This window comes from Oryza sativa, chromosome 7 (genome assembly GCF_034140825.1).
Source record: "Oryza sativa Japonica Group chromosome 7, ASM3414082v1".
Lineage (NCBI taxonomy): Eukaryota > Viridiplantae > Streptophyta > Magnoliopsida > Poales > Poaceae > Oryza > Oryza sativa.
The window spans coordinates 17523491-17550203 of NC_089041.1; the positions used below are offsets into that span (position 1 = coordinate 17523491).

Genomic DNA, 26713 nt, shown 5'->3' on the forward strand with positions numbered 1-26713 from the left:
GAAATAAGAGAGGATTAATATGGAGTAAGTTTTTTTTTCTTCGAGCACAAGGAAATTATAGAAATTAAGAGAGATAATTGTACATTGCCCCGACTGTGAAAAATCTCGTTGGGCTGCAGACGGTCCTGCCCTCTGTTTAAAAAATCACTTTTAGCCACCTGCGAAAATACTTTTTCTAGTAGTACATATCACCATCGACGACCCTGACCGGCCGGTGTGCGTCCACGTCTTGGTGAAACAACGGCCGTGCGCCTCGTGAGCGATCGATCGATCGATCGAGCACGATCTCAAATACAGGATATCACATGCCAACTCTGCCGCTGCTGTACACAAGCCTCGTTTTCAACCTTTTCCCACTAGTGGAGAAAGTGTTTTTCCTCCCGGTTGGTAACCCCCTATACTCTCGGTTTTGCAACCGGGAGTAGCAATCCGGGACTAAAGATACTCATCTTTAGTCCCGGGTGAAATAACCGGGACTAAAAATCTATCTTTACTCCCGGTTGGTGATAACAACCGGGATTAAAGATAGTGATGCCAGCGCTAGTACCGGCCACTGTTTTTTTTATTATTTTCTCCCAAATCAAGTTGGAACTGCACAAATCTCTTCCAAATCAACCAAATCAAGTTGCTCCCTGTATCCCCAAATCAAAATCAAAGTATCATCACAAATTCTCAAGAAACAATACATCAAGAAATACATCACAGATTATACATCACATATCCAATGAATCACAACTTCTAAAAATTCTCAGATCCATCACAAATTCTTAAGAAAAAAAAATTGAGTTGCCGCCGGCCGGCTGCCGCGCGCCACGCCGCTGCCCTCCCATCCGCGCGGCCCGCCGGCTCCAGCCGCCCTCCGATTCGCCGCCGCCCGTCCTCCCTCCGCGCGGCCCGGCGCGCCAGCCGCCGCCGCCGCCCGGACTCGGCCACCGGCTGCCCGCCAGCGCGGCTATGCCGCCGCCCTCCCATCCACGCAGCCCGCCAGCTCCAGCCGCCCTCCCATCCGCCGCCGCCCGCCCGCCCTCCGCGCGGCCCGGCGCGCCAGCCGCCGCCGCCGCTCGGACTTGGCCGCCGCCCGCCCGCCCTCCGCGCGGCCCGGCGCGCCAGCCGCCGCCGCCGCTCGGACTTGGCCGCCGCCCGCCCGCCCTCCGCGCGGCCCGGCGCGCCAACCGCCGCCGCCCGCCCGCCCGCCCTCCGCGCGGCCGGCCACGCCAGCCGCCGCCGCTCGGACTTGGTCACCTAGAGAGGATGAGGCGGGGAGGGGGAGGAGAGGTGAAGGGGGAGGAAGAAGGGGATAGGAGAGGGGAGACTTCTGAGACGATGGAGATATCTAGGCTGGCTGTTAATTTAATGCAAAGAGGGGGAGAGGAAGGGGCAGGGGGATAAGATTGATGACGACGACTGTGGACTGACAGGCGCGTGGCTTGGGGTAAAGTTTAGTCCCGGTTGGTATAAACAACTGGGACTAAAAATCTATTTTTAGTCCCGGTTGTTTATACCAACCGGGACTAAAGATAATTGGGGACTAAAGATAATTGGGGCCCTGACTCGTCCGGACAATTTTTTGAACCGGGACTAAAAATGATCTTTAGTCCTGGTTGGTGTTACCAACCGGGACTACAGATCAAAAAGTTTTTAACCGGGACTAAAAATGATCTTTAGTCCCGGTTTAAATAGGAACCGGGACTATTGTGGATTTTAGACGACCGACCAAAGATAGTTTCTCTAGTAGTGTCCTTCAGAAGTTCAGATGATGATATGATTGAAGAAAACGAGAGATAAAAACAAAAGGCTGAAAATGAGACTTAGGACCTTTAGTTTCGACATTAATTTGCCATGTCTGATCTTCTTGGTCTCAAGACGTGTCACCCCGGCTACCATTTGGCTGCAAATAGATGCCAGTTTAGCTGGAGATTGACCTGGAGCAATGCAGTCCAACTATATTTATACATCTTGTAGCCTGATTAAGCCGGCCGGAACAGGTTTCCATTACCGTCGGTAACCGCGTGGTTACCATAGTTACCAGGCTTACCGCGGAGGTACGTTAAAATAAATACCACAGTAACCTCCTTAAATTCAAATAAATTTAAAAAATAATTTGAATTTTTAATAAATTTTACACGGTTTTCCACGGTTACCGTAGTAACCGCGTGGTAACCGTGCTTACCACCGGAGCGCGGTAAACCCGGCCCCGGCGGTTTGGGAAACCCTGGCCGGAACATACATTCTTCGCCACCATTGTTGTCATCTCATTTTCCTAATTAAATTATGTAGACATGTTTTATAACTTAATGGTTGTGTAACTTAACAACTGGTTAGACTTCTTGTGATGAAACCAGTCCAGTAATATATGTGAAAAAAAATAAACCGGGACTAAAGATGATCTTATCTTTATCTTTAGTCCCGGTTGGTAAGTTCCGTTGCGCTTTTTAACCGGGTCATGGTTCTATTCGAACTGGGACTAATGGGATTTTTGCAATCCCGGCAAAGATCACTTCTTCAGTAGCGATAACGTGATATCCGTGATGGCTTTATTGATCTTAAGATAGGTCGGTCGTTGAATCGTTCTGACTCTGTGAATCTCAAAATATATTGATCCAGTCTTTCGAAAATGAGAAATTTTATAGTCCTTAAGAAAGTACCTTGAGGTATCTAAATTTTACACTAAAATTTTTGTTACCTTGAGGTGCTTAGTTCCTAAACATATCAAATATTTACTCTAGAAAATATGGTACCTCTAGATACTTTATAAAGGATTAAACGGATAGCATAATCGATTAACGGAAACCTGCAGATTTTGCTTCTTAATGATCAAGCGCTGATCGCTCCGAGCAAACGCGGTTGGGCTTGCAACTAATTAAGCAAATAGTCACTTGAATGCCAAGTTGCCAACGGCATATGGCTTCACTAGATCAATGTGGCATGGTCCTTTTCTAGAAAAAGGACAATATGTCTCGTTCCAAAATTGTGATAGCTCAACATTATGAGAGACCAGACATATACAAACTGATCTACTACTAGATGGATAGGACCTACTGTCAAAATTGTGTCCTACTGTCCTTGTTTCTTGATCTCACATGTGCATTATTTTTTTTTGAACGACTCGCACGAGACGGTGCGAAGTTTTATTGATAGAGCAGGAAAAAAATATAAGATTACAACCCCGGAGAGTCGTAACCAGGGAAAGAAAAAAATACCACCACAACCGGATCGGCCGTCGCTAAGCGTGGCCGACCGCCACTAGACCAACAAAGGCACGGCTGGCGCACCGATGCTCCACCACCGCACAAGCTTTGCCGACATGTGGGACCCCTGCACCGGCGTCCCCTGCCGGCCAGCCTTCGTGCGCCGAAGACCGCGCCACACCCACCGGCAGCTCCTCCTCATACCTAGGTCGCCTCCTCCACCGCTGGCCACGCCTCTCTGCGCCAAGCCGGCCTCCTCCACCGGACGCGCCTCTCGCGCCAATCCGGCCTCCCTCCATCGGCCGCGCCTCTCGCTCCCAGCCGGCCTCCATCTCCGCCGCCCGCGCCTCTCGCGCTGAGCCGGCCTCCGCTGCCATCGGCTACGCTTCTCTGCGCCAAGCCGGTCTCCGACCCCTCCACCGAACGATGCCGCGCCGGCCAGCTACAGCCGTCTCCCGCGCCCTCGGCTAGTCAACCGAGGCCGCCATGCCTCCGATGACCGCAAACACGGTCACCACCACCACAGCCTTGGCTGCCGAACACCCAGCCACCTCGCTCCCGACTCCTTCCCCGCCGCCGACGTCGCCACCGCCTCTAGAGTCACAGTCGCCGTCGCCGCTGCCACCGACGCCAACCACCGCCTCTACAAATCGCTGCTCCGCCGTCGCCCTCCACCACCGAACAGCTAGCAGCCCAACGCCATGTCTTCCGCCGCCGTTGCCAGATGACACGGCAGCCACCACAGCCGCCACCGCCGTCGCCCACTGCCGTCGGCCAACTGCTGCCGCCGCCGTCACCACACCGTCGCCGCCGTCGCCGACTGCTCTCATCCTCCAAATCCAGCTGAGAGGCGCGGATCTGGGGGCACCGCTGCCGTCGCTGCGAGGCATCGAGCCGCCGGCCACAGCAGCTGCGCCTTCGAGCCTGCCGTGGCCACCCGCGCCTGCTCCGCCGTCACGCATGACGTCGCCGCCCGGCCGCCCGTGCCTGCGCCACCGTCGCGTCTGCCACCGCCTGTCGCGGCCGCCAGCGCCCACGCCTCGCCGACGCCGTTCCCGCGCCTCCGCGACCGGATCCAGCTGCGAGCGCGCCAGATCCGGTAGTGGCGACGCCGGATCCGCCGCCATGCGCCTCGACGCCGGCGCCGCTCCGGTCGGCCACCGCCTTTGCGTCCACCCGCGCCATGAGCTCGGGAGATGGCCGCCGCGAGCCTCGCCGCCGCCGTCCTCGCGAGCCGCCGGCTTTGCCGGCCGCTCGCTCAGGCGACGGCAAGGCAGAGGATGGGGTGGGGAAGGGCGGCGGCGGCGGCTAGGGTTCCGCCGCCCGAGTCGCCCAACGCCCACATGTGCATTATGATTGTGGAGTGGCCTACTATAAAATAATCTACTAGCTAAATAACAGTGCGTTGTAACATGTCCTTATCAAAATATCACGGTGTATAGATATATAATTGTCACTTAACATTGTACTTTCAGAGGCTTCTAGCTGTAATGAAGCCCTTTGACATGCCAATGATTATAGTGCTATACAATCATCTATATAGGCTTTGATTGTCTCAAGCATGGAGAAAATGTGTATTAGGGCCTTCATAAATAAATTGATATTCTAAAAGGTTTATTTGGCTATTATATTTCCGTACGAAGGGAGGGATTGAAATAGTAGTGTATGTAACAAAGCATTCAGCAAGAAGGCTAGCTGCTCCCCTTGAGCTTGCCACTATCAGTCTGTGCAGTGAGCGGCCAAATGTGAGCAAGATGGTAGAGTACATAAGAACATAAGCGAACAGTTGAATTTGAAAGGCACATGCTACAACCTACTCCTACACTCTTGCTCCCTCCGTCTCATTTAAAGTGCAATCATAAGCTTACGCGCCTAACTTTGACTGTCCGTCTTATTTGTAATTTTTTATAATTAGTATTTTTATTATCATGAGATGATAAAATATAAATAATACTTTATACGTGACTTATGTTTTTAATTTTTTTAAAAAGTTTTTAAATAAGATGGAGAGTCAAAGTTGTACACGAAAAATCATGGCTACACTTAAGATGTGACAGATGGAGTAACGATTATGACCTACTATATAGACGTTAGTAATAGAGTGGTGGTAGCAGATCCATTAGTCTTTTAATCCGTCAAAAAACATTGCATATATCCTTGTAAAAAAATTAACTTTAAAGGATGAATCTGAACAAATGTTTGTCAAAATTCATCCTTACAAGTGGTTTTTTTTAGACAATGAAAGAAATTCATTAGTTTGTATGAGAAAAATATCGGTTCTACTTAGGAGTATACTATGTTGCAGAAGGTGAAAAATGAACCATAAGATATTACGGGTCAATTTGTGGATCACTAAATGGTTTGTCACTCCTAATAAAACCGGCATTAATTAGATAGCGATACCGGAGCCAGGACTGCCTCACCTCCGTTTCAAATTTTTAGATTTGTCCTAAGTAAAATATTTTAAATATTTTAATATTTTGACCACCAATTTATATTAACTCATATAATTTAACATTATAATATCTATATATATATTTAGATTTGTCTTGAGAATAGTTATATATATAATATATAATTCACATGTTGTTAAATTATGCTAATATCTATATAAAAGTTAATGGTCAAAGGTAGACATTTTAATTTAAGACAAACCTAAACAATTTGAAAAGGAGGAATAACATCTACCTAAATAGTAGACGAGACACTATTTTTTTCTCTCGTGAACTTCACTCCAAATGCGGGTGCTTTCGTTGCAACTTTCATGGATACGATGACAATCTAAGCCGTCGATAACACTATCAGAACTATCAAAACTGTCTTTAATTTGGAACACACACTACTAAAAATCATAGTTAAGAGATGTAGAAGGTATTTCCAAATAATCCACCTGCCTCTAATACAATACATACATATGTAGAATAACCATATAAAAATAGACCATACATATAAATAGATGACCGTGCGCGAATGACTTAATATATTCCTGTGAAAACCTTTTCACCAGCGGATGACTTAACATATTCCTGTGAAAAATTTTTTTCGTAGGTGGACCACTCGGTGTAGCTGCCTATAAAAGTATTTTTCCCAGTCAAGCGTGTTAAGGATCATCCCTCCTGCAAAAATCGATTCCTCATGCGGGAGTACTGCCTCACGAAACATTTTTTAGAGGTGGTCGACTTGATTTAGTGGTCCACCTGCCGAAATTATTTTTGCAGTAGTGATGTATTGAGTGCTTTCTTAATAAAATTGAAGGGTTAGATTAGATAGAATCACACATTGCATTGCCATGAAACCTTGCAATAAAGAAGCCACATATGGTTGTAGATATAGCATTGGACCACTGAACAGGGCTGCCTTGATATACATGAAACAGCAACTCACAGTAGGGGCGTTTTTCTAAGTTCCTTTCCCATGTTTGCATCCACTTGAATTCCAATGGTCCTAGCTAAGGGCACTGTGCCAGTACTTGACACGTACGGTGTGCTATACATGTATAGCGATTGGAGGACTTATTAGTCGTGTTAATTATCCATCCAGATTCGGTGATGGTTATGCACATCAATATAGAGCAGGTCGACCTAAGAGAGAGTTCAATAAAAACTTGTCCAATTTTCATGCATTTCCGTGAGTTTAGATTATACACTACTAAAAATCCGGATACCTTTATACTTTTCTCATAACTTCTCGATTTTATCTCTGTTTAAGTATTTTGACGTAATTTGTCCTGGTTTTTACATGAAAATTTTCACATGTCAAGTTAAAAAGAAGATAAGGGTGAGCATAATTTGCCTCTATTTTTATATGAATTTTCACACCGTTAAGTCCTCTTAATAAATGAGGCAGAGCAAGCTTTAGTTTAAAAAAGTGGGGGTAAATCATAACATTGAAAAGGTCAGGATAAAATTATTACGTACTGGAGTTGAAAACAGAAGAATGTAATTTACTATTACTGTTAAGACTAACTCTCATTCACATACAGCCGAACTGTTGAAGTAGACCGTAAAGTGCATCAATTCTTCATTTGAGTACGATTTGAGAATTGGCCCAACTTTAAAACAACTTAAATGAAGATTTGAGGATTAAGTGAACTTAAATGAAGATTGATGCACATGAATATTTGATGAACTATCCAATTTGTTTTAAAGTTACTTTTGCGTGTTGTTAGGTAAAAAAATAAAAGAACTGTTAGAGATATTGTATTTGTATCCGGTTCGGTTTCTCTCAATCCTATCCCGATTCTGTTTCTATGAGTCAGGTATAGAGATAAGGATGTACCGTCCCTATATGTACTCGTGTCCGTGATCAATCTAAGTTATCGCGTTGACTTTATACGCTCTCATGGTATCAGATTAATCTCCAAATTCGCTTCCGCCTCTCTCTCTCTCGACATGCGTCGCAACTCCTCTTCGCACCCCCGCGCCGCCGTGTCTCCCACGCCGCCGCGCACCACCGCGCCGCCTACCGCCGCAACCTTGCCGCGCCGCCTTCTTCCTCCTCGCCGCGCCGCCTCACGATGGCCGACGATCTGCCGCCACCGTCCATCACTCCCGTGACCGCCGTCGACGCCGCATCGACCGCCGTCGCCGACGCCATCCGCGCGGTCTTCCAACCTGACGCTCGGCATGGCATCGACCCCACCACTGCTGCCAATGTCACCGAATCGGCGGCTGCAATCTCCTCCACAGCCGCATGGAAAGCGTTGATTTCCTTCATCGAGAAGCTCTCGGCGTCCACATCCTCGCAGCCGGACAATCCGTCAGCCAGTGCCCCGGTCAACTCCACTGCAGCAGCCACCATCTCCTCCGCGTCGGCTGCGGCCTTCTTCGCCGGGCTCCACACCAGCTCCGCCGGCCTCCAGCCGCAGCACGACGCCATCCCGCAAGGCTCTGGCGCGCCTCCACCACACGGCCACGGCTCTCTATCCTTCGTCGCCCCGTCACCAACAGCACCGCAAGCCGACCACTTCTACAACGTCGACCTTGATGATAAGGCCACCGCCAACCTCCATGCACAGGCGATATCCGTCCTCAACATCAAGTCGCTTGTACCGGTCACCCTCGACGTCAACTCCGGCACATACACTTGGTGGCGTGGTCTTCTTCTCGTCATCCTCAGCAAGTATGCACTTGCTGATCATGTCCTCACTGACAACTACCGACCAGACCACCCCGACTGGATGCGCATGGACTGTGTCGTCCTCTCCTGGATGTACGGCACCATCTCCACTGACCTCCTGGAGTCAGTCATGACGCATACGACTACGGCAAGATTGGTGTGGCGCAGCCTCGAGCATCAATTTCTTGGAAATCGTGAAGCTCGTGCTCTCAACCTTAACGCCGAGTTTTACAATTTCCAACAAGGCGATCTATCCGTCACCGACTACTGTCGTCGTCTCAAAGCCATGGCTGCCGACCTTGCCGATGTCGGCGAACCCGTTGGCGACCGCACACTCACGCTGGCTACGATCCAAGGTTTGGATGAAAATTTTGCACACTTGCAATCTGCTTTCACCATGCGGAAGCCCTTCCCGTCATTCGCCGAGGTGCGCTCGCAACTCCTGCTGGATGAACTCACCAAGAACCGCTCCCACACCCCGGCTACCACCCTCATCGCTGCCACAAGCGGCCGCACTTCCGGGGGGGCCGCCAACTCCAATCCAGCACACATTACCGGCTACGGCAACAACAGCAACACCGGCAACCGCAACTCCAACGGCCGTCAAGGTGGGAACAACCGTGGCCGCCGTCATAACAACAACGGCGGCAACGGTGGGCAACAGCAACCTCAATTTCGCCCACCTGGCAGCTCGGCGCAAGCGGCCTCCTGGCCGTCCCCGCTCAACCCGTGGAACGGCACTCTCCAGATGTGGCCCGTTCCTGTCGGCATGATCCCGTCACGTGTCGTCGGCTCCGGTTCCGGTCTTCTTGGACCTCGTCCCGGCGCACCATCGCACTTCGCTGGCTCCATGGTTGCCGCCAGCCACAATGGTGTGCCCCAGCACCCTGCCGCACCCTCTGTGCTGGGACATGCCGGACCGGCCCAGTCCCTCGCCGCCTCCACCAGCTACCAGCCGGTCTTCGCCGCAATGCCCTCCACTCCGGGCACACCAGCATCATGGAACGGCAGCGCCAACACGCAATGGGATCAACAAGGCCTCATCAACGCCTTCAACACGGTATCACTGTCCCAACCTCCGTCTAGCGACTGGTATATAGACTCGGGTGCTTCTTCTCACATGACGTCCGATGCCGGTACCCTCTCCTTTTCCTCCCAACCTAACCCTAATACACTGTCTCATATTATTGTTGGCGATGGTTCTCCTCTACCCATCACTGCCACTGGCTCCACTCATTTATCTTTTCCACACCGTTCTTTCGTCCTTAATAATGTTCTCGTTAGCCCTGAGATCATTAAAAATCTTATTGTTGTTCATCGTTTTGCTCGTGATAATGATGTTTCTGTCGAATTTGACAAAGATGGTCTTGATGTGAAGGATTTCCACTCCAGGAACGTGATCGTTTGGTGCAATAGCTTCGGGGACCTCTACCTCGTCCGCCCTACCGAGCTCCACTACGCCCTCGCCGCCCGGGAGTCCTCCGTCCTATGGCACCACTGCCTTGGTCATCTTGGATCTGAAGCCCTCACCCGCCTTGCTCGTTCCTCTGTTATCCCACCATATAGAGAACTATTAGTGTGTCATGCGTGTCAACTTGGTCGTCATTGTCGTCTTCCCTTTAATACTAGTTTTACTAGAGCTACATCCAATTTTTATTTAATTCATTGTGATCTATGGACTTCTCTGTGTCTAGTGTCTCTGGTTATAAATACTACTTGGTTATTCTTGACGACTGTTCCCACTTTGTGTGGACGTTTCCCCTTCGACTAAAATCTGACACCTTTCGCACATTGACTAACTTCTTTGCCTATGTCAAGACATAGTTCTCCAAAACCATCAAGAGCATACAGTGTGACAACGGCAGCGAATTTGACAACACCGCTGCACGCACCTTCTTCCTCACTGAGGGAGTCGTGCTCCGCATGTCTTGTCCTCACACATCCCCACAAAACGGTAAAGCCGAGCGTATGATTCGTTCCATTAACAACATCGTTTGCTCACTTCTTTTTTAGGCCAGTCTCCCCTCCTCCTTCTGGGTTGAGGCTCTCCACACCGCCACACACCTTATTAACCGTCACCCCACCAAGACCCTCCAATTCCATACACCTTTCTTTGCCCTTTACGGTATCCATCCCACCTACAATCATCTCCGTGTTTTTGGTTGTAAGTGTTATCCAAACCTCTCCGCCACTGCTCCAGATAAGCTATCAGTTCGTTCCACAGCATGCGTCTTTCTTGGCTATCCCAGAGATCACAAAGGGTATCGGTGTATGGACCTTAGTTTTAACCGAGTTATCATCTCGCGTCATATTGTGTTTGACGAGCACTCGTTTCCTTTTGCCAAGTTGTCTAACGGGACATGTGCTACTGACCTCTCCTTTCTAGATGATTTTACAGCATCATCGTTGCCCACTCCCACTAGCACTCGACGGACTACAGCAGCGGCTCGGACTTCTTCACCGGGTGGATCACCGCCCGCCTCGTCGGCCACCATTGACGGCCACCACTGCTGGCACCCACTACCCGGCTCGCCGGCTCCCTCCGCCGACTCGTCAGCACCCTCCGTCGACCCACCGGCCTCCCCGGCCGGCTCACCGACCACCACTGCCGGCTCGCCGGCCTCCACGGCGCCCTCTCCACCGCCAGTTGTCAGTACTACATCAGCACCAACTCTTCCGCCCGTACCCACTCGTCCACGCAGTGCTCGAGTCCCCGGCGGCCGTCATCTACCTCCTGTCCTTGGAGCTTCACCGGCACTCAACTCTCACAACATGGCCACTAGCAGCAAGTACGGCTTCCACCTGCCGACCGACCGGCTCAACCTCCACGCCTCCGCTCTTTCACCGATCCCGCGCACATACCGAGTAGCGCTCGCGGATCCGCACTGGCGTGCTGCTATGGAGGAAGAGTTCGCTGCACTGCGCGCCAACAATACATGGGACTTGGTACCGCTTCCTCCTGGTGCTAACATGGTCACCGGAAAGTGGATCTTTCGTCATAAGTTCAAGTCCGACGGCACGCTTGACAGGTTAAAGGCTCGATGGGTACTCCGTGGTTTCACTCAGCGTCCTGGCATTGATTTTGATGAGACCTTCAGTCCTGTGGTAAAACCGGCAACGGTTCGCACTGTTCTCAGCTTAGCCGTCTCTCAGAACTGGGCCATTCGACAGCTTGACGTGAAGAATGCCTTCCTGCATGGCACACTACAGGAGACTGTCTACTGTTCCCAGCCGTTAGGTTTCACCGACCCTGCTCATCCCAAATCAGTATGTCGTCTGAACCGCAGTCTGTATGGTCTGAAGCAGGCACCACGAGCATGGTACAATCACTTTGCCACCTTTATGCAGTCCATCGGTTTCGTCGAGGCAAAATCAGACACCTCTCTCTTCATATTTCGCTAAGGTAGCGACACGATATATCTCCTTCTTTATGTTGATGATATAGTCCTGACGGCCTCCTCGGCGCCGATACTTCAGTGGACCATCACACAGCTTCAGTCAGAGTTTGCCATGAAGGATCTTGGAGTCCATCATTTTCTGGGCATCAGCGTCACTTGGAATTCCATTGGTCTGATTCTCTCACAGCGACAGTATTGTTCCGAGATCCTAGAGCGAGCTGGTATGCTTCACTGTAAACCGTGTTCCACGCCAGTCGACACTTGCGCAAAGCTATCTGCTTCTGATGGACAACCTGTGGCAGACCCTACCGATTATCGCAGCCTAGCTGGTGCTCTCCAGTACCTCACCTTCACTAGGCCCGATATTGCTTATGCTGTTCAGCAGGTGTGCCTTCATATGCACGACCCCCGCGAGACGCATCTCGCTGCCATCAAGCGCATTCTCCGCTATGTTCGTGGTACTATGGACTACAGCTTACACAAATCTCGCTCTTCGTCCACCGATCTGGTGGCCTACTCTGATGCTGATTGGGTCGGCTATCCTGACACTCTCCGCTCCACCTCGGGATATGCTGTTTTTCTAGGAGATAATCTCATCTCCTGGTCTTCCAAGCGACAGAATACAGTTTCACGCTCCAGTGCTGAAGCTGAATATCGCGCTGTTGCTAACGCAGTCCCCGAGACATGCTGGTTGCGACAGCTCCTCCACGAGTTACACACTCCCCCGACACGGGCCACCTTGGTTTATTGTGACAATGTTAGTGCGGTGTACCTCTCCACCAATCCAGTACAACATCAACGTACCAAGCACATCAACATTGATCTCCACTTTGTTCATGACAAGGTTGCCCTTGGTACAGTCCGCGTGCTGCATGTACCTACTTCGTCACAATACGCCGACATCTTCACCAAGGGTCTACCAAGCTCGGTGTTTTGTGAGTTCCGCTCCAATTTGAACATTCACTCCGCCCACGTTCCAACTGCGGGGGGTGTTAGAGATATTGTATTTGTATTCGGTTCGGTTTCCCTCAATCCTATGCCAATTTTGTTTCTATAAGTCGGGTATAGAGATAAGGATGTACCGTCCCTATATGTACTCGTGTCCGTGATCAATCTAAGTTATCGCGTTGACTCTATACGCTCTCAAGAACTTCTGACTATCGATGTATTCCTTCCATATTTTAAATATAACAAGCTAGGACTAGATTTGGCAAAATAATACTATGAGAATTTGGAAAAAAAAAGGTAATTACATATACTGTAGGACCAGATTTGAGGATTAAGTGAACTTAAATGAAGGTAGAAACAAGTTATACAATCAAACCACTTGCAAATGATTGCTTATAACTGTACGGGGCATAGTAAAGGATTCAGAAACCTCTGCTACTTTCTTTTCTGAAAGAAAAATATAACAATTGGAAAACTCTGGTACTTGTTGGAAGAAGCGTGATGCATGTAATACGGCCTTTGCACTGTGCCAGAAGATAGGTCGATCATTATTACATCTCTAATTAATTAGTATGTCAGGCAATAACTACCTGTATACTCCGTATTATATTAGCCAAAAATACCTCAAATCTTCATTTTAAGTTGATATAAGTGCATCAATCATGTGGAGTGTTCTTTTTACTGTTTGCCGTCACAGTGATGCATGAAGAAACCTCTGGTGGTGCCTTTGACAAATTAATTATTAGGAATCGAAATCTCTGGCACCTGTTAGAAGAAGTGTATACTAGTACATGGATTAGTTGAACTGATGATATATTCTATTCAATCAACCTGCTGGCTGCAAATGGAGCAAGGATATTCCGATGTGACCGATCGATCAATTATACTCCCTCCGTAAAAAAAAAAAAAAGACAAACCTGATTCCGTATCCAACGTTTGACCGTCCGTCTTATTTAAAAAAATTATGAAAAAAATTAAAAAGACAAGTCACGCATAAAATATTAATCATGTTTTATCATCTAACAACAATAAAAAACGAATTATAAAAAAATTTCATATAAGACGGACCGTCAAAGTTGGACACGGAAACTCAGGGTTTGCCTTTTTTTTTGGGACGGAGGGAGTATATAATTAAGCTCAAAGCTTATGATGATTCACTCCTCAATGATCAAATTCTGTGCTGATTAATTAGCTTCCAAGCGACTGAACTGTATATACCAGTGATTAAATATGTTCATTACAATATTAGGTCCCACTTTTAGCAAGGTGGGGCCAAATCAAATAAAATTTAACAATGTTCGGTTACACATCAAATTTAAAAAGGGAAATTAGAGAGTAAGGGAATTCTTGCTAACTTATGTATATTTCACTGATGTAACTAAGCAACATAATTGTAGGACATTGATAGCTACGTATATGCAAGCACACTAACTGACTGTGTTTTGTTATACTAACTAATCATGGACAAATGCATGCGTGAAATCCCAAACAAAAATAGGTAAGCAAAATAAATTAACTCCATGCTGTTGCTTGATTGTTAACTACAAGTTATCCATCACCAGAAAGGGAAGCCAAGTAATTAATCCAGTTACATTTGTTGAATCTAGTACCTCAGTGGTTACTCTGATCTGAAACCTGCAGCCTTTTTTTATCAGTAAGTAAATCAGCAGTACTCCATTAGCTTCTATTTTTTTAAGCAAGTGGGACAATTTAGCTTGTAACTAATGGTAATGGTTGCTGCTCATGTATAAATATCCACCAAGTTAATTGTCCAGCTGTCTAGAAGACAGAATGTGTACCGTGTGAGAAATGACAGAATGAGCACATGTACAGCTGTGTCAGAAGATTTCAGGGTTTTGATCATGCAAATTAAGGAAGACGCAAGACTGATTGAGGCTGTGTTTAGTTACTCAAAAAAGTTGAAGTTTGGGAAAAGTTGGAAGTTTAGAAAAAAAGTTAGAAGTTTATATGTATAAGAAATTTTTGGATATGATGAAAAGTTGGAAGTTGGGTTTGAACTAAACACGGCCTGATACTCCATCCGTCCTCTAATATAAAGGATTTTAATATTTTACTTGCACTGTTTGACCATTCGTCTTATTAAAAAAATTTAGAATTATTATTTATTTTATTTGTGACTTACTTTATTATCCAAAATACTTTAAGCACAACTTTTTGTTTTTTATTTGAATAAGACGAGTGATCAAACAGTGCAAGCAAAATGTCAAAATCCCTTATATTATAGGACAGAGGGAGTACATCACAATGCCAAGCAGATATGCAGCTAATTAACAGAAAAATGGATATATTTTTTTTTGCAGACTGAAAAGAAATGGTTCTGTTTTAGACCGAAAAATAGGTGGTTCAATGGGAGTGTAATGAGGTCTTTGCTTTGAGGAACCAACACATTAATCCTCAATTTTGTACTAAACACACACTGACAGCTGGTTGCGCTTTTCAAAGAAAATGATTTGCGTTGGAGCGGATAGTATGGGATGTTTTTTTATGATCACATATGTGTTCTTTTTGTCACAGTTATATATTATATATGAACCTTGGATGTGTATATTTACGTTTTATTAAAATTTTATAAATTTTTTAAGAGGACGCATTGAGAAAAGTACAAAATAAAACATTTGATATCTCTCGATATCTTAGGTACCATATATAAGATATCGATTTTGGTACATATTTGTCGATAATTTTTTTTCTAAAATTTTGACAGAAGCGAATATAGTACAATCTATATTGTAACTTGTATATAATTATCATATAACTTGCATATAACTATAATATAATTTTGAACAGTACGATTTGCTTTTAAAATTTGTGCAAGGGAGGTAGGAAAAAATCCACATGTAAGGAGATTCGGTACCATTACCTCCGTTTTCTCAGAACTAGCATGTCATCTAAGGATTTTACATGCACAATTACATACGAGTTACGTAATAATTACATCACGATGGTACTATGGGCCTGTTCACTTTGATGCCAAAAAAACATTACCAAATTTTGGCATTACTAAAATTTTAGCATAGTTGGCAACTTGCCAAAATTTTAGCAGGATTTCTTATATAGTTACCAAAATTTGATAGCAAACTAAATGTATCCACTTTTTTGATAACTTTACCAAAATTTGGTAAGAATGAAAATGGCATCAAAGTGAACAGGCCCTATGTTTACATCTATCAATTTTTTTTGCTAAAATTTGACAACAAACGTATAGCTAATCCCATAAGATACATATAAAAAAAAGGTAAAATCTAAACCGAGAAGCCTCTTGATTTAGTGTTAACCAGCGACGATCCAATTGTGAGATGAATTACTGCTACACGTGCTGATATGCGTGCTGTTTTTCCTCTTAGACATGTGTGTCTTTTTCTTCCTTCTTATAAAGTTTTCTCTCAAATTACTTATCCGATTTACAATCCAATTACACCATTGTGTTCGTTATAATTAAATCTTCACAACAAGATCTTACATGATTATATTACGATGAAAAAATATTTATATTTGTAAATTACTTTTATTATATACTAAGTTACTTTTATAATATACATAAGTTACTTTCAGATTTGACTAAATTACTTCTATACATTTATAATGCTCTAAGTTGATTATTTTTATTATTTTTTAGTTAATTCTATATTTTGTGGACTTTATAAATCTTCTCTACACTTTACTTACGAATTCACTCTACATAGATTCTTATTTCAGCTCACTCACAATATAATTATTTCTACTACAGAGAGTTACTCCCCCCGTTTCATAATGTAAGTCATTTTAGTATTGCCTACATTTATATAGATGTTAATGAATCTAGATATAGTCCTAAATTAAAGTTACTTTCTTTTTGTTATAAGTTACTTCTATAATATATGTAAATTACTTTTAAGCTTTACTAAATTTACTTTTATATGTCTAAAAAGTAACTTAGTGAAATTTAGAAGTAATTTAGATATATCATAAAAGTAATTTGTGATTTTTCATCAAAATATAATCATGTGAGATCTTGTTGTAAAGATTTAATTGTTACGAACACAACGGTGTAATCGGATTATAAATCGGATGAGTAATTTAAGAGAAACTTCTCTAAGAAGAAAAAAATACATAGATATTGAATGTATTAGTAGCTTTTTTTTGAAAACAATGGTCTCTCTTTAGCACTATCCAGCTAGTATTCTCGGTGTAGTTGTGTCCATAAAAAAAACATCATTTAAAAGATCAGTAACTCTTGTCGGTACCTCTTAAATACTTCTACCATAAAATAGCTCGGCAGATAAACGTATATCTGTATACAACTGCGGGACATCAGAATATAGACCTTATAGAAGGAATCATACACCTAGAATCCTATCTCGACATTAAAAAAAAAAATGAAAACGGAGCACTTCACCACGATCGAGCACTTGAATGCATATGCCTGTCGGTTGCTCCACCAATCTCGCAACATGCACGATCATATCACTGTTCACTAGTAGCAAGTATGACGACAATAAAGAGCTCTACTTTCAATTGTACTGATCACGTACGGGGTGATAATATCCTGATAACGATTACGAATTATACCATTTCGATCTTTTCTGACTTTTGTTCCTCTGAACTTAATTTGCTCTAATTTCTTTAGCACGACGATCGTGCATCCGTGCCACCATGAACTACATGTCTCTAGTTAAGGGTGGGTGTTCGGTCTGACCCAAAAATTCGGTCTCGGTCTTCGGTCATTTCAGTCTTTAAAAAGTGAGTACCGAATTTCTTCCAAAAAAACTCAGGACCGATAAATTCGGTCTCGGTCTCGGTCTAACCGAATTTTAACAGAGGGGGACCGGCTCAAACGCGAACGCATCGAATCCCCCACCGCAGTCTGGCTGGAGACGGAGGCGACGCGGTGGCGGCGTTGAGGCAGAGGCAGGCTCGCGGAGGACGGACCGGCGGAGGCGGCGTCGACGCGATAGAGGTCGAGGACGGGCTGGCGCCCGGCGGAGGTGGCGCGATGCAGGCGGACGGGCGGAGAGCGAAGGCGACGCTGTGGAGGCAGAAGGCGGAGCCGCGGAGGTGGAGGCGGCGCCGCCGCGGTGGAGGCATAGGCGACACGGTGGAGGCGGAAAGGCAGAGTCGGCATGGTGGAGGCGGAAGGCGGAGGCGGCAGAGGCGAGGGAGGCGCCGTGGAAGCGGAGGCGGCGCCATGGAGGCGGAAGGCGGAGGCGGCGTGACCGAGCCGAGTGCGACGCGATGGGGAGAGGCGGCGTTGCGTGAGGCTGGATTGGATGTGTGGTTGCCTTTAGGGTTTAGTAGTTTATTGGGCTTACTGGGCCTCCTAGGCTTATTGGGCCAAAATTCGGTTTTCTCGGTTAATTCGGTTAACCGAGGGCAATGACCGAATAACCTGAATAAATTTCGGTCTTTCAATGGCCAAGACCGAACTACTAACCGAATTTCTCGGTCTCGGTTTTTTCGGTCTCGGTCTCGATCTTTTCGGTTCGGTCTTATTTTGCCCACCCCTGTCTCTAGTGGCGCTTTCTCTCACACACACACTTACTTACTCTGTTGGGAAAAAAAAACAGAGGACTACGTATTTAAATATAATGTAGTGTAGACTATTTTTTTTCAAGGGAATATAGTGTAGGCTATGTTTAGATTTTTAGTTGGAAGTTCTATTTTTTTCTGCTAACTCTGTCCTCAGAAGATTCAAACCATAGCATTCCAAGATAGCTTTAAGGATAGAAGCAAAATACCACAACACCCTTAATTAATACGAAAGTTATATTGGCTGATGGGATGGTGAGGGGTATTAAAGTAATAAAATTTCTCGATTTGCGGATTAGTGATAGGTAAGACGGCAGTAGTTGGTTTATTTTGAGATAAATTTTAAACTCTAGAGGTTAGTTTATTTTGGGACGGAGAGACTAAGTATATACTCCTTATTAGCTATGAATTTCGTGGCATTTCTTTGAGGCACCCGTCGGCTAAAATGTACTGGTCACCATTTAATTTGGGCCTAATCTGCGACGTATGCTTTTCTCAAGCTCCATATGCCTAATTATTAATCGCCGTTATTTTTTCCAGCACGGCACCCGTTGGATCAATCGAATCGACAGCCAACGACGTACGCAGCTGATCATCATCAAGTTAGAACATGCTACACATATACAGTATATGTAGGAGTATATCATTTCTTCCTCCTGACGATCGAGGACGTCGTGCCGTCAAGCAACCGGCTCCTTAATTAATTTGTTTCTCTGGCCTACTTGTATATTTCTCATGCATGTCAAATATCATCGACCCATGCATGATCCATTACTCATTATTATCTATGAGAAAACCATGATCTATTATATAACCTAGCTATCACCCAGGTCTTGTAGTGAACCTGCCAAACCCAAATGTTTTCACCCCTCTATTATTATCAAAACTGTTTGAAGTACATGATATGGTGCCTAATTAATAAGAGATGTAAAGGGAAGCTACCAAAAAAAATAAAACATATATTATTTACCATGTAAGTGACTCTATTTGTAGTTATCTTTTTTTTTTCATTTTCGTTGTGAGGGTCCTTGGTCGACATAGAGGTTAGGTACGGTGTAATATTTTTATTTCTTAATAAAATCCTCCCATTATCTAGAAGACATTTATTTTGATAAAAGTCATGATAATCACCTTTCAAACCAGATTGCTGAGAAGCAGAAAATGTTCAATGTCATAGTTGACGGATGATTTTTTAGACTCAGGTGACTGTTGATATTTTGGTAAAATGGACTTTTGTACGCACACGGAACTTGAACTTGAAACATGAAAATATTACTCAATTATTGACAAACTTTAACTAAAATAATTCTCTACCTATTTAATTCAGTAGTTTGAATTCTTGATAAACATCTTTTTCTGGTGATGGAGGAATGTTGGAATTAATCATGACTCAGAGAATCATGGTTCAACCCCTTGTTCCCATATTTATGAACACTTTGGGTATATCTTCCTAGGAAAAAAAATATAGAGCTCACATTGGGCATAAGTTAAGGGAGAGCACAACTTTTTACTGAAACCATTCCAGAGGAGGCCTCCATGGTTAATATATTAAATGGAAAAAAGAAGAAGTTTTAAAACTACAAGGCAGACCGCCATGAAGTTAGAAGTACTCTCTCCGGACCATTTAGGTTGTGTTCGGGAGGTAAGGCTGGGAACTCACCTTCCGCGCACGAAAAACGGAGCGGCGCATTTTCTCATGATTAATTATGTTTTTTTTTTGAAAAATAGATTAATATGATTTTTAAAGCAACTTTCGTATAGAAAATTTTTGAAAAAATGTACCATTTAGCAGTTTAAAAAGCGTACACACGGAAAACGATGGAGTTGAGTTGGGAAAGTTGGGGAAAGAACTCAGTCTTAGTCGATCTATACATACCATAGGTGCATGCATGGTGGTTTACATATATATGAGTATGCATGTCGGGTTTTCAACCTAGTATGGACTCTGAAGTTTTTCTTTTTTATTTGAGAATGTATGGACACTGAAGTTTATTGCGTAGAACACGAACTTATTGCAACCTAAATTTTGTAACTCTGACATGACTGTTTTGAAGTTCCATACAATTTCAAATATTCAACATTACCAAATAAGCATTGGAATATATATTTAGTTAGTTAAGTAAAATACTCATCATATAACAAATACATATAAAAGCCTATGCTCCCTATCACTCAACGGTACCTTTACAGTAATATCTACCGGTAATATTCTACTACCAGTACCATCACCAATAAAAGTGATCTCAACTATTGATTTATAAGTTCTACTGTTAATTGAAAATTTACTCAAAAAGAGTAAATTTCTCTTTGGGCTATCTTTATTAACCAAAATTTCATAATGGGCTAGGGGTAAGACTAACTTTTCACTTAACACCATCTATCATTACCATTTTTGCACTTTAGACTAGGGTTCAAAATTTGGGCCTTCATCCCTGCTTCAGATGAGCACTGTGCTGAGTTTTTCTTTTCAAACTGAGCATCACACAGGTAAAAAGATTGTAGGGCAGCAACCAAAAACACAAAAGTGCAATGAATTGTTCTTGCAGTTGGGTGTTTCAGAAAAGTCTGAGGTAAAAAAAAAGAGAGAATAATTTGGTATTTTGGTATTCAGTGACACGGGCTTTGGTTGTGGTGGAGTCCCACAGGTCGACCACTGTGATTTATGCCAACAAAAATACAAACTTTGTAGCACAATCTAAGTTCATTCTTAGACCAAAGCCATGGTAGCTCAAAGTTCTCTAACCCCGATTCAAAGTGCAACAGATGGTAAACATATGTGGTGTTAAATGAAAAGATGGACTTGTCCCTAGTCCATTATGGAACTTTGGTAAACAAAGGTAGCCTAACGTGAAATTTACTAAAAAAAATCTATTACTAATAGTTGTGGTGAATGGTGATAGTATAAAATAATACGTTCCATTAAATTAGAAAAGATGAACATATTAGATCGATTTCTATTACTAGCAGAGACCGCTATAAAACATCTCCTTGCTCAAACACTTAATTATATGCCATGTTCATGTATACGGATGCTCTGCGTGTGTTGTTGGTGTGCACTATGCACACCTAATTCCGGTAGCATGGGTTATATTTTATCCAAGTATAATACATATGCATACTGCATACATATAGTTGGCAGTCGCTGATAAAATTATACTTGCATGATTTTTAAAAGCTACAACATGTGATATATTTGTTCGAAATGTGTGTTGCAACCCAGGACACATGATGCTAATCACTTTCTAATTAAATCCATCAATATCAACAAGTAATTGTCAATATGAATGTTTCCATGCCATTAGAATTTTGTATGACTATTCAACTTATTTTTTATATGTGCATACATGACATGTCTATGTCCATATTTCTAGTGCATATAGCTTTTCCATGGGTATGTCCATATTTCCATGTCACACACCATCAGATACACTAGATCTCGAAAAATTGAAACCAGTTTTGATGACACGTATATATTTAGCAACAATACTAGCAAAGCCAATTTTATTAGTATGTTACTAACTTACTGTTAGCATGTCTTTCTTGAATATTTTGTTTGGATCATTAATGTCCACCATGAAGGGTTTTCTTAGCACCCAGAAAAATATTTTTTTATATTTAGTCTCTAGCCTTGATACGTGGCTCGGTTTTGTGAGAAACTACAGTAGTTTTCCACAAAAGTTATTTTTTGAGTAGTTTTCCACAAAATCCATTTTATTCCACTTCTTTAGGTTTGACCAAATTTCTTGAAAAATTTAGCGATATCTACAACACCAAATCAGTTTAATCAAACATAAAATTAGATATATTTTGATAATATGTTTATTTTGTGTTGAAAATGTTGGTATGATTTTTTATATAAACTTAGTTAAACCTAAAAAAGTTTGGCTAGGAAAAAATCAGAATAGCTTGTAATATGAAATGGAGGGAATAGTACATATGAAGATTAGATGCTGCTGGCACACATAAGCATTCATGCCAGGGTTCGATGCTTTTCGTGCGAATGAGTAGCAATGCCATGTCGAGCATGGCATGCCTACGGGATTCGTCTGATAGGACACGACCCCATTGCTGCCGGCCGCCACTTCATTGAGTTCGCCTGAGGAGAAACACATATACGTGGAAAGTGAGGAAATTTATCTTAAAGGCCTACGAATACTTTACATGACTTTTTTCAGCCCAAGTTTTTTTATTGGATAGTTACACCCAATTACCATCCTTTGAGTTGGCAGTAAAATTAGATATAAACTTTTGGATGAAAAATGGTATAGAGGGTCTAGATTGCCAGTAGAGAGCATCGTAAATTAAGACTCTCATGTGATTATTATAGGACACGCAAACTTCTTAATTTTGTCTCCCATCTCTCGCATCGCATTATGTCTTGAATATGACATTGTCTTTATGTCTTCATCTTTATTAGCTATATCAATTTTTGTTATCAATGATACCAATTTATTCCACAACACACTATGGTGACACACTACTACAGAAAGCGTTTTTGCATACGGGCGGAATCGATCTTCACATGCGGTTGGCCGGCCCGCATGCGCGAAATGGTCTGCAAAGATCACCATTTGCGCATGCGGCCGTCGCAGCCGCATGCGAAGATGGTCACTTAAGACGGCCGCATGCGAAAATAGATCTTCGCATGCGGTCCATATAAGAAGCCGCATGCAAAGATATATTTTTCCATGCGGTCGACCTAAGAAGACCGCATGCGAAGATCTATTTTCGCATGTGGGCGTCTTAAGTAGACCGCATGCGAAATTCAATTTCCGAATAGCTAAAATAATATTTATTCTAGCATTTTGGTGAGATGTGTCTCGTAATTAATATTAAATTATTGAGGGATTTATTATCGTATTTCGGAGTAGTAAGCATATAAGATAAGACAAGTGCCGCAATAACAAACATGTAATACATAACCATTAATTCAATCGTAATTTACATACAAATATATAATAGCAAGTGGCACAGTTTCTTCATCATGTTATTGCATATGTATAAGTAGTGTACATGTTATTGCATATGTTCTTTCTTCCACTCTCTGAGAGGTTTAAATTTGTCGTCCATTGCGAGTTCACTCTGGTTGTCGTAGAAGAGACCTCTTGCGTTGCAGACATCGCGACGGATGAATCGGCAGAGGTCAGCGGCCACGTTCAAGATAGTAGTGTCGTTGAATCATTGTGCAATATATGGGATTTCGGGGATCTGCACACAGAAAGGAAAATAAAATGGTACTCAGTGAGAAGTGTGTGCGAGATGGGTTTCTTTGTAGAGAAGAGTTCGATGACCTACTCGGTTACTGGTTGTTTTGTACCTCCCATTTACTCTGAGCATCTCGCACACGTAATAACCACACAAGTTGGTTCCTGGTGGTTGTTTGTAGCACTACGATATAATTATGGGGACCGATCTCAGTAGATATATTTAGTATATATGTACTGTTCGATAATTAGTTGTATTGGTATAAATTTGATAGTACCGGCCAGCCAGTCCTGACGGATAACTTCTTCTAGGATGGAATATGTACTGGTCCACCTCTTTTGCGGTAGTACTTGTGTGCTCTGTTTGAAGGAAACAATTGTTTTATTAGTAGTTAGAAGACTGGTGATCGACCTAAACAATTTATAGTAATGAAATGTTTATCACTTACAAATTCAAAATAGTGAGGAATTCCATAAATGTCTCCTTGTCATAGTGTGCGGGGTCCAATGATATGATAAATTGGTCTTTCGGATATACAAGGAATAATATGTAGTGGTCTCTACATATAAGATAGGCTTATTGGAGACAGAAAATTCCGAAGAAGATAAATTAATTAAACAAAAAGAAGAGAGAGCTTACGTGAACTGGTAGGGGACCATTAAGACATCTTTGTCGGCGTGCGCCAACATTGCTATTGCCAAGTATGTTGCTACTTCTAGCTTCTTCCTCTTGTGCAATGTCTTCACATATTCTTCCTTTTCTTCCGGGGTCTTGCCAACCAATTGCTCGCAGTCCACTCTCAGCTCTACGGTGTGTTGTGTTTTGCATATTCTTGTTGGATCGACGTATCCAACCTTTGCTCCAGTTCTATTAGCTTCGTGGAATTGCATACTATACAATGAATAAAGAAGAAATGAGATTTGGTTTATTTGTTTCGAATGAAACGTGCAACATGTAATAAAGAGTTCAGACTTACAGATAGAAAGCCGCAACGAGATTAACGTCCATTTTATCTAGCTTGTAGAGGGAGTAAAGGTCTCGGAAAGAGATAAAAAATATCCCATTAGGACCACTCATAAAAGCGCCTTCCGGGACGGCGACGCTTATGAAACCGAGACCTTTCCTAGATGCCTTCATATACCATTCGTGCATTACCCTCATTTCCCATGGTAGCTTGTTCATAAGATAAGTTGGCAAGAATGGCTTGCCATACTCATAAGTTTCAGGCACATCGGCAAATAACCAGGATTGCACTTCATCTTGGGCCGCTAGTACTGACTTCTGGGAGTCTGACAAGACGTGAGCAAGTTCTTTTCTCTTCTCAGAATTCCTGAAAGCTGAAAACATGAACTTCTCCTTATCATTGTCAATCTCCTTTGGGTCGTATGTCGATATCAACTTTGGAATTATACGACGAGGTTCCAAAGTATTAGACTTCGGTTCGGATGTAGTACCATCTGGTATGTGTACTTGTTCTACCAGAGCAGATTGGGGTGTAGGTGGAGAGGTTTGAACTGAGGGCGGAGCCGGGGGAGCATGCTGTTTAGCTGGGGAGGTGGGAGAGGCTTGAACTGGTTGCGGGGCCAGGAGAGGCGGTTGTTGAGAAGGGGAGGGTGGTGGTGTAGGTTGGCGAGGCGGTGACCTAAGCGGTGGTGGTGACGGCGGATGTCGAGGTGACGGTGGTTCAGGAGGCGACGGTGGTGCAGGAGCAGCAGCAGTCATTGCCTGCGATGAGGATGGGGTTGAAGATCCTGCTGCAGGAACGGCCGCGCTCAGGATTATGTCTCTGCGGTGCCACAAGATAAACTGATTCACTGCATCACCGAGAAGTTCAATCCCCTCAGGTGCAGGTATGTCTAGTTCCAAGGAAACGTGGTCGCTATGGACCTTGGCGACCTGTACCCTTGCGTAATCCTCAGGGATTGCCGTGTTGTGGAATTGACGTCCGGGTATCGCTAAACCCGTTGCAACCTCCTTAGTCTTTCCAGCGCGGCCGATTGGTAGGAACCGTCGATGTCGCATGTACACTGTCTTCAAAGACGACGTCAGGTATTTGTATGAAGTTTTCTCCAGACATATCAGACATCCAGTCTTCCCTTTAATCTGCCCAGATAATGAAAAGTTTGCAGGTAGGTCATTGATGGTAACGAATATGATCGCACATAGATTGAAGTGCTCCCGCTTAAACTCATCCCATAGTCGTAACCCCTCTTTCCAAAGCTCCTCCATGTCCTCCATCAAAGGCTCAAGGAAAACATCTATGTCGATTCCAGGTTGGTTTGGACCTTGTATGAGGATAGTGAGTAGAATGTACTTTCGTTTCTGACATATCCATGTTGGAAGATTATACATTGTGAGAAGGACTGGCCATGTGCTGTGCGAGCTGCTTAAGTCACCAAACGGGTTCATTCCATCAGTGCTCAACGCAAACCTTACATTCCTAGGATCCTTAGCAAATTCTGGGTGTTTTGCATCAAATGTCTTCCACTGGCGAGCGTCGGCGGGATGTCGAATCATACCATCTATTTTCCGGCTCTCTTGATGCCATCTCATCAACTCAGCATCAGTCGGTTTGAGTACAGACGCTTCAGGCGGTCCTTAATTGGTAGGTACCACATCACCATTGAAGGAATCTTCCCGCGCTTACCCTTATCAGAATCTAGATCGGTACACTCTGAATCTACAGGCCCATTCCCCGTTTTATACTGACTTGTGCCACACGTTGGGCAACATTCCAATTCCGCATATTCTTTACGGTATAATATGCAGTGATTCTTACAAGCATGAATCTTTTCTACACCAAGAGATAAAGGACATATGAGTTTCTTCGCTTGATACGTGTTCGATGGTACAAAGTTAGGCTTAGGAAGCAACACACGCAACAAACTCATCAGATCATTAAAACTTGTGTCCGACCATCCATGTTTAGCCTTCAATCTCAGAAGTTTAAGCACTGAACGCAAGACTGTGAAATCCTTATCACATCCCTTCGTTTCATCGTAAAGAAGATCCTTCGATGCCTTCTCTAATGCCTGCCAATTCTCCAATCCTCGTGACCTGCCCGCTAGCACCTCTGGTTCAACATGGCGTAGCATATCCTCTAAATCAAAACCACCATCGAAATCATCACTATCGGTGGAAACATCGACAACCATTCTTTCACGCGACATGTCTTCGATTATAAAATTCTCTGCCTCATTCATCTCGAAACTTAACTCTTCATCATCATCTTCCGGATTGGCGAATTCCCCGTGATAGGTCCAAACCTTGTAGTTGGCGGTGAATCCGTACTCCATTATGTGACCCAATATTTCACCAGGATCTACCAAC

General features: G+C 44.0%; 1 protein-coding gene across 1 annotated transcript; it reads right to left on the reverse strand.

Moving 5' to 3' along the window:
• Positions 1 to 3213: 3213 nt before the first annotated feature.
• LOC107281622 (uncharacterized) lies at positions 3214 to 4993 on the reverse strand. Its single transcript, XM_066312688.1, has 2 exons — positions 4903 to 4993; positions 3214 to 4578 (listed from the first exon to the last, which is right to left on the reverse strand). The coding sequence occupies exons 1-2, from the start codon at positions 4991 to 4993 to the stop codon at positions 3656 to 3658; spliced, it is 1014 nt and encodes a 337-aa protein (XP_066168785.1). The 3' UTR covers positions 3214 to 3655.
• Between the last annotated feature and the right edge of the window lie 21720 nt (positions 4994 to 26713).